The 11380-nt window shown below is 36.5% G+C and overlaps 2 protein-coding genes and 2 non-coding genes across 4 annotated transcripts; 2 read left to right on the top strand and 2 right to left on the bottom strand.

Annotated features, from left to right (window-relative positions):
- Window positions 1-667: 667 nt before the first annotated feature.
- LOC100180226 (alpha-1,3/1,6-mannosyltransferase ALG2) lies at window positions 668-5211 on the bottom strand. The gene is made up of 8 exons (XM_002119356.4): window positions 4821-5211; window positions 4285-4474; window positions 3966-4129; window positions 3333-3542; window positions 3051-3173; window positions 2420-2568; window positions 2068-2171; window positions 668-1846 (listed from the first exon to the last, which is right to left on the bottom strand). The coding sequence occupies exons 1-8, from the start codon at window positions 5059-5061 to the stop codon at window positions 1714-1716; spliced, it is 1314 nt and encodes a 437-aa protein (XP_002119392.1). The 5' UTR covers window positions 5062-5211; the 3' UTR covers window positions 668-1713.
- Window positions 5212-6449: 1238 nt separating this feature from the next.
- Window positions 6450-11359, bottom strand: LOC100186562 (cilia- and flagella-associated protein 57-like). Its single transcript, XM_002119156.4, has 11 exons — window positions 11218-11359; window positions 10656-10846; window positions 10257-10430; window positions 9720-9878; window positions 9356-9496; window positions 8910-9029; window positions 8533-8664; window positions 8181-8324; window positions 7804-7951; window positions 7217-7323; window positions 6450-6632 (listed from the first exon to the last, which is right to left on the bottom strand). Exons 1-11 carry the CDS (start codon window positions 11336-11338, stop codon window positions 6555-6557), a joined length of 1515 nt encoding a protein of 504 aa, XP_002119192.1. The 5' UTR covers window positions 11339-11359; the 3' UTR covers window positions 6450-6554.
- On the top strand, window positions 6864-6982 carry LOC113475067. The gene has a single exon (XR_003396807.1). It is a non-coding gene; the product is annotated as a 5S ribosomal RNA (ribosomal RNA).
- LOC113475070 lies at window positions 8744-8862 on the top strand. Its single transcript, XR_003396810.1, has one exon. It is a non-coding gene; the product is annotated as a 5S ribosomal RNA (ribosomal RNA).
- Window positions 11360-11380: the final 21 nt, after the last annotated feature.

Here is an 11380-nt window from a genome sequence, read left to right as displayed (position 1 = left end):
GCTATCAAATAAATATAGGAGGGGTTTGGGGTAAGACGGTCCATGTTTCATTCACTTTTATCGTTCCATTTGGTAGTAACAAAAATATTGGAAGAAATATAAAACCGTTTTCTATAACTGCTTTACTAGAGAATTGTAAAAGTTGTAAAACAACAATGAGTTATGGGTATTGGGAAGTTAAGACTATTTTTTATAGGCAGGATTTCAAACATATTTACATTCAATGCAGACTGTATGGGTGCTGGATCCTTTAGGTTGGTTAGGTTTACTCTATAAGCAATTTTAAAAAAGGGTGCGAGAATTGGTTGATGAGCTTCATGAGTGAAGTTGCATTATCAGGTTGGTGTTTGTTCATTTAATATTTTAGTTCACGGAATTAAATTTGGTTTATTCACCACAAAGTTACATATGCGGAAATTCATAAGCAGACACGAGGTGTATAAAACAAAACATTCGTGTTATAACTACTGCCGTTGCCCCACCACGCGATAAGTATGCTACATACGTGATAACTCATAAGCAGACTTGAGGTGTATGAAACAGAACACCCATGTTATATCGACTGTCGTTGCCCACCATGCGAGGATAAATAAGTTACATACGTGGTAACTTGTAAGCGGGCACGAGGTGTATGAAACAACACTGTTAAGTCATAACAACTGTCATACAAATTATATTCGTTTTTATCCCTTGGTATGTAAATATTGCTAGACAAAACATCACATAACATTGTTGCTGTATTCTACTTAATAGTTATTTTTATCAACCAATAGCAGAATTATTTTGTTGCTCACAAATTGATCAAAAGGACAAATAGGCTTAAATGCCACATTTCGTCTTTTTTTTTAAATTCGGCAACTAAGGGTATTTAGTTACACAGTAAAAAATTTGAATTGTTGAATTGGAAATGGGGCAACTCTGACACAAATCCCACCTCCCACTGTAAGTCCTCACCCATATGGAATAGAATGTGCATATACAATGTTGGGGTAATGGACCAACTGTGGCTTAAATCCCAGGTTCCATGGTGTGCTTACCCTAAGACTTCAACCATTCATAATTGTGTTAAATTGAGGTGCGACAAAACAGCTTTGAATAATTAACAAATGATTCAGCGGTTAATAAGATATAAGAACCAAAGGTGCTGCATGATAACCATATAAAACAATCAATATAAAACACTTATTGCCTGCTACATATAACTACAGTCATAACACACATAGGCGCCAAACTTGGGGTGGCAGGGTGGGCAGGCTTACCCCATATTTTCTGCACTGCATTTACGAGAAACATTACAACCAATAAGTTAGATTTGTTTCACAGGATTGTGTGTCTAACTATCCCTGCCCCCCCCACTTGCGTTTATGGTTGTATCGATACATTTGCCTAAGAATATAATGTTATTTAAAGTTTACTACAATTTTAAAGCAGACATGGTGCATATGTGGCTGCAGCCTGCATGTTTTTTGATAACACAACACAACGCAATGCATTAATCAGTGTGCATTAACCTTACAAGTTACAACCAATGAAAAGAAATCTAATAAAAGATTATGTTTCCAACTATCCCTTGCCTTCCTTGTGTTTAAGTTTGGTGTTCATGGTTATGGGGTAATATAGTTTACTGGTGGGTGGAAATCCAACCACCCCTGCCTCCCCTGTGTTTATAATAGTTTGGCGCCTATGACACAACACTGCAATAACATCTATAAATTACGTCGCTACTGATTGAATTATTCCGTTTAAAGTCGTAGCAAACTTCTCGAATGCAAAGTTGTCCTTCACCCTTTGATGTCCCGCTGCTCCCATTTCTTTGGATAAGTCGGGCGACTTAATGAAACGAAGCCTTTGGTGGAAAAACAAACAATTAATACAAATTCACTATCATAACCAAAAAACTAAAAGTCTAAAAAAAGAAATCAAATTTTTGTTTGTGGCCAACTGGTAAAGTGATTAAACTGGTCCGTAATGATTTTTTTTTCTAATAAGTGATATTAGAGAACGTTATGAATAAAAGGTTTCATTAAAACATGTTTTCAAAAGTTACAGAAGTTAAAATGTCCTTACATGGCGTCTGCGAAGTTTTCAGCCGAGCCCTCACATAGAAATCCTGTAACTCCATCAAGGATTGTTTCTTTGGGACCACCACTGTTCACCCCAATCACAGGTTTCTATGGAGGAAGGTTTGTAAAAATGTGTTGTTTTCTGGACATTAGGCATTTGAAATTGAACACTTAAAAGTTTGGACGATTAATCTTTTGTTTTCACAATGTTTGATTTTTGTTAAGACTGCTTTTATTCAAATGTTTTGTGAAATAGTACAACATCCTTCAATTGTACAAAGCAATAAATAACAATGAACCTACATCCTGGGTCCGACAAAATACTCCAAAACATATCATATTCAAACAACAACCACCTTCATATACATTGTCTCCACAGGCACGATACCAAAGTGTTCGTTACTTGGTGTGTACAACACTGCAGTGCATGAGCTCAACAGCGCCATCTTCTGATCAGTTTGAACTGAACGAAGCAATTTGATTTTGTTCTCCAGCTTCAACGAATCTGAGGTGAAAGAATTGGATTTATATTTGCTAGTTTTGACCGACAGAACTCAATTATTAAGTGGGAAAACTAAACATATTGCTACTTGCAGAGTTTAATATTTTGCGCCGTTTTTTTACAAAGTTATAAATGAGAAACTGGTAAAGGGGCACGAGGTGTATGAAACGGAACGTTATAACCTCAAGCAAGGGTGAATAAGTAATCATCAATTTGTTTAACATAAAAACAAACAGGTTAAATTAAACTGGGGGCGCAGGTGTATGGAACAAAACACCCATATTTGTCCCATCATATGAGAAATTATGTTACATAAACAAATTATGTTACACGTTTTACAAGCTGTATAAAACATCCATGTTATAATGACTTTTGCTGCCCCACCATGCAAAGATAAACAAATTTTGTTATACAAGCTATATGAAACAGCCATGTTATAACAATACCCCCAATATGATGATAAACTGCCCCACCCGCCAACCCACCTATAAGGCGAACCAACTCTTTATGATGTTGAACATTTTCTTGCACCCTCTCATCGTAACCACCGGCCATTAATAAGTGAACCTTCCCCCAATCTTCATGAGATACTCGATCCCTTAACGCATCTGTAATATATGGTTATTTCACTGAGATGATATAGAGACATGTAAACCATATACAACTTTACACAAAAATAAAAATACTATATATCACCAAGACACAACAATATAAACACTATATACCAACATAGAAACACTATATACCAACATAGAAACACTATATACCAAGAGCATCAATAGCAAGCCTCAAATTCTTTTTTCTCTCGTAACGATTGATTGAGAGGAAGACATGTTTAGCACTAGATGGCAGTATAGCGTTGTTGAGTCGACGTGGATTGTTCATCGCTTTGTCGAACACAGCGGAGTTTAACGTGGGGTGAACTACGTGGGTCTCTAGCTCCTTTAGTGACGGGAATGCGTTTCGGAACATACGAGCTGCATGAAGATTATGACATCACAATAAAGGTGATTGTTTCTATTCAAAATAGGCTCCGTGTTATAATGCGGACATTGTTTTGGACTAAGATAGCTATTATGTCATTTAATGCAGCATTCTTAATACAACAATACATGATAATGTGGTTTTATTCTATATGGGTGACTTGGCAAACTACATTTTACACATTACAAGATTTTTAATTGTAATAATCAATATGAAATCTTTTCCTTCGTTACAATCTTAAAACTCATTAAACACTATACACTTTTCGTAACATAGAAATAATTTCCCTATTAATGTCTTGCCTAATGGCAGACGAAAATCGGAAATACACCATGTTTTTATACCAGATAAGCTGCTAAAAGATTATTTACATTATGCCTGGTAGCAGAAGTAACAGAATAGAAATAATATATTACCCGTAAAATGGCTGTTAACGAGGACAAAATGAGCCAACCCTGTTGTACGTTCTTCTAACCAGTCTATCGGTTTACGATACAAAGATTTTAAAAAAGTTTCGCGTTTTGTCAATAATTTGTCAGGGAAATGGCAATAAAATACGACTTTTGCCCTGCTGAACAATCTGTGGGGAGTAAAAACATATATAATTGTAAAAATCATGGTTAAAGTTACAATTGTGAGCTTTTATTTTATTATTTTAAAGATTTTTTTTATCATGTTTTCCTTACAATACTAGACAAAAACCCACACATTACAAGTTTCATATTTATGAATCACCTTAATACTGGAATGCACACAGATATCTGGTCACAGAATACAACGTCTGGTTTGAAACTTGAAGCAAATATGAGATAGAACGCGATATATATCATCCTAATATAAGCACACAGTGCATAGAAGCCGCCCATGATCTTTCTTGGTAGCCAGTCACCCGCCACATTGACTGAGAAAGTTCCGTCTTTGGTTTCTGTCAAATAGAAAGTTTGGTTCCATGATTTATTAATGCCAAGAATATAAATGGACGAATGTTGTAGGTTGAAAATCAGAACAGAATCAGAACAATTAAGAATGAATGTAATATGGAACTTATTTACTATTGCGTGGCCGGGCACTGACAGTAGTTATAACATGAGTGTTCTGTTTCTTACACCTCGTGCCTCCTTTTTTAATCACGTCCGTTACTTGGTGGGTGATTGTTTCTCTGTATGGCCCACAATTTGGACAATTTGGATATTCCGACTGTACATTAAATGATAATGTTTTGGGATTTTTGTGTAAAATATTTTGTCATGCACATTTTATGCATTTCTTACCATCGAAACAGTGGTTTCTATCATGGTGGGCTGTGATGAAGCTGACACGGTGTCCTTTTGATTTTAATGCTAATGCTGCATCTACAACTAATCTTTCTGCCCCTCCAATGCCAAGGTCAGGGTGTAAGAAAACAACTTGCATGATTGGGACCGTGGGATCACGCTTTGGTGTCCTTACTGTACCACTATACACTTTGGATGATGGTGTTCGGTTTTTAGTGAAATCTTTATTGTAAGACATACAGAAACTTTTTAAACACTAAAAAAACAACATAAAATTAAATAAAAACTGCATAAAACTTATAAATAACACACTTATTATTACTCTTGAAAACGAAAACGACACACCAACCAAGCTAGTCCTAATAAATGCTCCCATTCTGGCTAAAAACACCAGAACGTGTTTTAAAAACAACCCATATTTAGCTTGCTTTTTAATTTCAACGAAACAGGTAATTTTCTGCTACAGTTCCTAGAATTTACGTGGCAAAATTCCCAACCATTGTTTACATTCTGTTCTGCAACGCTTAAATTGTTACGTCACAGGTGACGTCGACAACGCGAAATATTTTTCAGTGTTGACCGAATTTTTTAATTTCTTAAGTTTAAGTTTAGGGCACTTTTACTAGGCGATATTTACTAAGCGCATAATAATACAACTTCTTTATTAAACTATGCTAAGCGATATATAATTGAATGAATGTTGTGTGCTAAAGGTCTATCTTACCCCACAGTACTATTTATATAGGCTATGAACTCTTGTAAAAGTTTTTATTTTTTTTATTTAAGACGCTATTATTGACCGAATGGCTGGGTTTTATAACGTATCCGCTATTGAGAAATTCTCTATCGTTTTTCACCCACAAAACAAACGCGTTAAATTTCACTTCGAAATAGCTTGCAAAGTAACTTTCTCCCACACGCATGACCAATTATATTTATATAGGTGTATCAAAGGGATTTTATCATAGCGCATACATTCTATGATTTTTAAATACTGTACCTACACACCAACACACGTATAACATTAGATTTTAAACGCTAGAGAGTTATATGTTCTATTTTGACATTTAAATATGATTAATCATGAAATTCGCAGCCACATATATAGTCACGTGAAATTGGCAGCTACAAGACTTTAAAAACTCGCTTCGTTTATCAAACTTGTTCCTGCCTCGGCCATTTTTATTATAAAAAATATATTACAGTAGGGTGGGGAAAGATGGGACACTTTTTAGCTCTATTTTCTCGTCCCATTTAGTAGTAAACGAATAACATTCAAAGAATTATAAAACTATATCCTCACGACTCCCATAGACTGTTGTTAGTTGTTTAAAACACGATCAGGATACTTAGATACTATGTGCTAAAGGTGTCCCATCTTCCCCCATCCTACTATATAAAAGGAAGGAGAAGGTACATATTTTCACTTCAAGTTCTGATACCATTTGGGAGTAAGCTAAGTACATTAAAAGAATTATAAAACCATATCCTCACAACTTCCATAAGCCGTTGTTAATTGTTTAAAACACGCTCAGGATATTTGAACAATATTTGCTAAAGGTGTCCCGTTTTCCCCAACCCTACTATATAACTGTTAAAAGTACTTGCTATAAGATGGATACTCTGTATACATTACAAAACCATTTATTTCAGCCATATAAAATATTTTAAGCCAAAAACAAACTCATTTCACAAAATAAACACTACCGATAATGGAAACAGTATTTAAAGTTATTGGGTGAGTATCATAGGCGGGAGTTTCCCTCCAGAAGGCGGGCGATGGGTCAACTGCTCCTCCAAATCCATTATCTGGAAAATAAAATTCTAAAATTTTTCAGGGTCCAAAAATGGTACGAAATATGTACGAAAACAGACAAAATTATGTCCAGCGAATGGTGTATTAAAACGATATATTTTCGTCTAAAACGGTATTATCAGTCTTTTATTCAAGATAATCTTAAAAACTAATTTATAACAGTTGCCACAGGTGTGACATCACAGCGTATCGCGGTTATAACCGCTGTTTCGCGACGTACTATCGCCTACGACCATACCACGTTGAGAACACCCCATCTCGTCCGATCTGGGAAGTTAAGCAACGTCGGGCCCGGTTAGTACTTGGATGGGTGACCGCCTGGGAATACCGGGTGTTGTAGGCGTTTTCCTATTTTACCGTCTGTGGACTTTTTATTGATAATAGTTTATTGTATCGTGTGACGTCATTACGACAGTGACGAAACGATGACGTCACCTTTTGAAATCAATCGCAAAATTATTTTTTGTTATAATTAGGCATCCACGAAATATGTCAACTTGTCAAGTTGTTAAAAAATAACGACATCATCAATCAACGTTTATAATGACGTCATCAATCATTTAGTTACGTCACACACCTGATTACGTAACTTCCGGATCTCTCCCTTCTGCATTTCAATGATCCTTGGGCCTTCTTCTTCGATATTTTGACGCAGTACGCTTCTACCGCCGCTGGTATCCGAACCTGAAGTGTTCGGGTTGAGGAGTTATTATTCCCGTCAGTGGCGCTTAATGTTACCCTTAATATTAGGATAGGGTAAGACTGTTCATGCTTTTTTTGTCTTTTATCGCCCCATTCAACGAAACACACGCAGTAGTCAGAATCCGGTGCTATACGAAATACGTACCATAACAGACAAAATCAAAGCCAATAAGTTGTATAATATAAAATTTTGTAGGGTGGGGTAAGTTGGGACACTTTTACTACATGATATCCAAATACCCTGATCGTGTTTTTAAACAACTAACAAGGGTCTATGGGAGTTGTGGGGAAACGGTTTTATAACTCTTTATGGATGTTGTTTACTACCAAATGGGATCAGAAAACCGAATGAAAATGTGTCCTATCTTTCCCCACCCTATTACATATTACGCCTTAATGGCATCGTCAGTCTCTTATTTAAATGTGAAATAGTAAACCATACAATCAGATAACAATACGAACCAGTAGCCGCTGTTTCGATTCTCTTCCCGCCTTTCCCAGCTTTAGATCTGTTCAAACCAAGCGAGGTTTCTAACTCATGGTACTGACTTCGTGTCATTTTAAGCTCCCGACGCAAGTCGTTTATCTCTTTGATCAAAGCTACGTTCTCCTAAAATGATAATGAACGTTAGAATTCGTTTGGGTTGGAATATAAAGGTTGGTAGAAAATTGACCATACAATTGTTATTTACTATCCCGTGACGTTTGTATGCTGAGGGCAATGGGTTAATCTTGGCCCAAATACTATTTTTACATGTTAAAGGTCAAATATGGCTTAAACTGAATCTCCCCATGAGTTACCCATATATAGAATATACAAGTTATACCGCCATAAACACCTGCATTATTCGAACGTTATCGGCGCGATGAATCTCAGTGTCTTTGGTCAACTTTTTCCTCAGCGAGGCAACGGAGCGTTCCAGATGTTCACGCTGCCTCGAATATTCCTTTTGTATATCCGTGTCTACACTTGTAGATTCAGCCTGTGAATAAATTATTACGTCGTTCGTGACGTCACACAGATGAATGTAAGTAACTTGTTTATCCTCGCATGGCGGAGCAACAATAGTCGTTATAACACGGATGTTCTGTTTCATACACCTCGTGCCAGCTTACAAGTTACCACGTATGTAACTTTGTTTTATATATATAAAATATTTTATATGACGTCACATTTATTACGTCACTTACCACGTCATCGTGAACATGAGTCTCGTAAACAGACTTGACAGATTCTTTCAGTTTCTTTGGATCTTGAAGAAACCCGACGCAATTATGAAGATCTGTCTTCATTCGTTTGCTCACGGCTTCCGCGTCCCGAACCTGTAGTGTAAAATAATGGTTATTGTGACGTCATAACTGCACGTTTGCATTTATAACCGTCGTTTCGCGACGAACTATCGCCTACGACCATACCACGTTGAGAACACCCCATCTCGTCCGATCTGGAAAGTTAAGCAACGTCGGGTCCGGTTAGTACTTGGATGGGTGACCGCCTGGGAATACCGGGTGTTGTAGGCGTTTTGCTTTCCCCTTTTACTCTTGCATTCCAAGAAAACAAATCTCACCCTTTGTCTTTCATAATGCAATTCCTTGTCCGTTGCTCTCAGCTTTTGTTTCAACTCTGCGATATTTAACTCCAATTGTGTGTTTTGTTTGTGGAAGCGCTCCAATTCACTTTCCATTTCCTAAAACAAAGGTTAGCAATAATAAGGCGCGTATTACCAAATAATGCGACATTAAGGCATTAATTGATTATTACAAAATGTCAGATTCTAGAGTTAATTCTGCTATTATGGTGAGTGTGCAACACAAAAAGGACGTATGAAACAGAACATCGAGTTACAACTACTGCTGTTACCCGGCCCCCGAGAAAAAAATAAATTCATTCATTCATCCACAAAGTTTCACTTGTAAACGAGCACGAGGTGTATGAAACAAAAAACCTGTGATATAACGACTGTCGTTGCTCTACCACGCAAGGATGAATAAGTTACATACATGTAGTGTTCACCTGTATTTGTTCTTTCATTGCTTTAATATCATTCTCTCTCGGTTCAATCTGTTTCTTTAATTCTTTTATTTTATAATCCAAAACAAACTTGAACTTTTCAAGTTCTTGGTTCTTTTTCTTCAAATCGTAAATTCTCTTTTCCTGTAAACAAAAAAATGCATTTTACTAAAATATTGAGAATGAGTGCTGATTGCTGACACTAAGTCATATATGGTAATCGTAGCAAGCATAAGTATAAAACAGAACAAGCCTTTTCAAGTTATTCCTTTTTAGGTAAACTAAAATGCACAATGTACGAATAAACTACAACAAAATATTTCACTTTTATGACATCATATTCACACACTATGACATCACAACACACCTTATCTTGTATTGTTTCATCACGTTCTTGAATTTCCTTCTTCAAACCATGAATATCTTTCTCCAGTGACTTAATGACATTTTCGAGTTTAAGTTTTTCTTGCTGCATCGATTTAATTTCTTCGTTCTTGCTGTCAATCTCCTTGTTCAAGCTGTTGAACTGTAAAGGGTTTGAGAATTTGAGTTATCAAGCTTCCTTACTTTGAGTTGTTAACATACAATATATGTATATGGTCTCTGTAATATTAAACCCAAGGGTTTGAAACTTTTATTGGTGCTGTATGAATCTATAGTCACTTTTCATAACATACAGTAGGGTGGGGAAAGACAGGACACCTTAATCACATATTATCTAAATATCCTGATCGTGTTTTAAACAATTAACAACTGCCTTATCTCCCATAAAGCAAATGATAAAACACTAATTTTATATTAAAAAACCATATATACTGTTACTACCAGCCATATTGTAAAATCTTCTGGCAATACACCATTTAGGTTCACTAAAACTTAACACCCAGAGCCACAATATCTTTACCTTTTTCCTCATGATCCCAGACTCTCCTTTCAATCTCATATTTGTCTCAATTTCATCTCGTAATCGTCGTTCATATTTATTCTTGATGTCCAAGATCTCACGGTCCGCATCTTCTTCGATTTGTCGCTTCGTTTCCTCGTACTCTCGTTGTTGCTGCCGAGCTTCGTCATTCGCCTGTGAGGAATGAATGAATGTATTCACCTATCCATGGTTGCCACTCCCATGCCCACAGTCGAGCTGCTGAAGCTATTGCAGTGTGTGGATAAGCAGACATGACTTTTGGTTGGTTTGGTCATTTACATACATTCTCGTTTATGTGAAAAATGAGGCATTAAATAACCATATTATTGCCCACTGTTGTAAATTCAACAATCCACCATACACAGCACCCCACCCTACCTGTTCAAGCTGTGACCCTCTCTCTTGTAGTTTAGTTTCATAATACTCAGTGAGCTCTTCCAAGGATTGCTCCTTTCCCTCATCAGCATCCTGGAGTTGCCTCTCATAATCTTCCTGCATCCGCTGGGACTTTGCTTGGAGCTCCTGGTACTTCTCATATTCCAACATCAACTTCTGGTTATTGGTGGATTCTGTGGGAACAAAGAGACAATCAGCATATATAGTATGTTGGGGGAAAATGGGACACACTTTGATTATATTTTCTCGTCCCATTTGGTAGTAAACAAAGAACATTTAAAGTATTATAAAACCCTATTTTCACAATTTGTTAATTGTTTAAAACACCATCAAGATATTTAGATATTATGTGTTAAAGGTGTCCCGTCTTCCCCACCCTACTATATGCTTGCTTTATGTGCGTAACTTGCTTTATGTGCATATACGATGTTGGGGTAATGGGCCAACTATAGCTCAATTCTTAGGTCCCATGGTGTGCCCCTACATATGACCTCACTTATGTAGAATATACATGGCAGAGTGCTTCACACTAGAAATCACCCACCTAGGTCCTGCATATCCTTGGAATGCTTGTCCACAACCTCAGCCAATTCCTCTTCATGTTTTGCAACCTCTTTTTCTTTCTCTGTTTTCAAAACTTGGTTCTTTGTTTTTAAACTTTCCATTTCCTAATATAAGTGATCAGTTTAATACATTTACATCTATTA

The sequence above is a fragment of the Ciona intestinalis genome, unplaced genomic scaffold, assembly GCF_000224145.3.
Source record: "Ciona intestinalis unplaced genomic scaffold, KH HT000094.2, whole genome shotgun sequence".
In the NCBI taxonomy this organism is placed as follows: Eukaryota; Metazoa; Chordata; class Ascidiacea; order Phlebobranchia; family Cionidae; genus Ciona; species Ciona intestinalis.
Note: the sequence above shows the minus strand (reverse complement) of the source record. Positions and strands in the feature narration are given on the sequence as shown.

Coding starts and splice junctions, on each gene's coding strand:
- LOC100180226 (XM_002119356.4), bottom strand. CDS start 5,061: ATGTCTTACAATAAAGATTTCACTAAAAACCGAACACCATCATCCAAA. Junction 3,543..3,965: donor CGTTAACAGCCATTTTACGG/GTAATATATTAT, acceptor ATCTTCATGCAG/CTCGTATGTTCCGAAACGCA. Junction 3,174..3,332: donor GCTTGCTATTGATGCTCTTG/GTATATAGTGTT, acceptor CATATATTACAG/ATGCGTTAAGGGATCGAGTA.
- LOC100186562 (XM_002119156.4), bottom strand. CDS start 11,338: ATGGAAAGTTTAAAAACAAAGAACCAAGTTTTGAAAACAGAGAAAGAA. Junction 9,030..9,355: donor CAATGAAAGAACAAATACAG/GTGAACACTACA, acceptor CCTTTGTTTTAG/GAAATGGAAAGTGAATTGGA. Junction 7,952..8,180: donor ATAACGTTCGAATAATGCAG/GTGTTTATGGCG, acceptor TTATCATTTTAG/GAGAACGTAGCTTTGATCAA.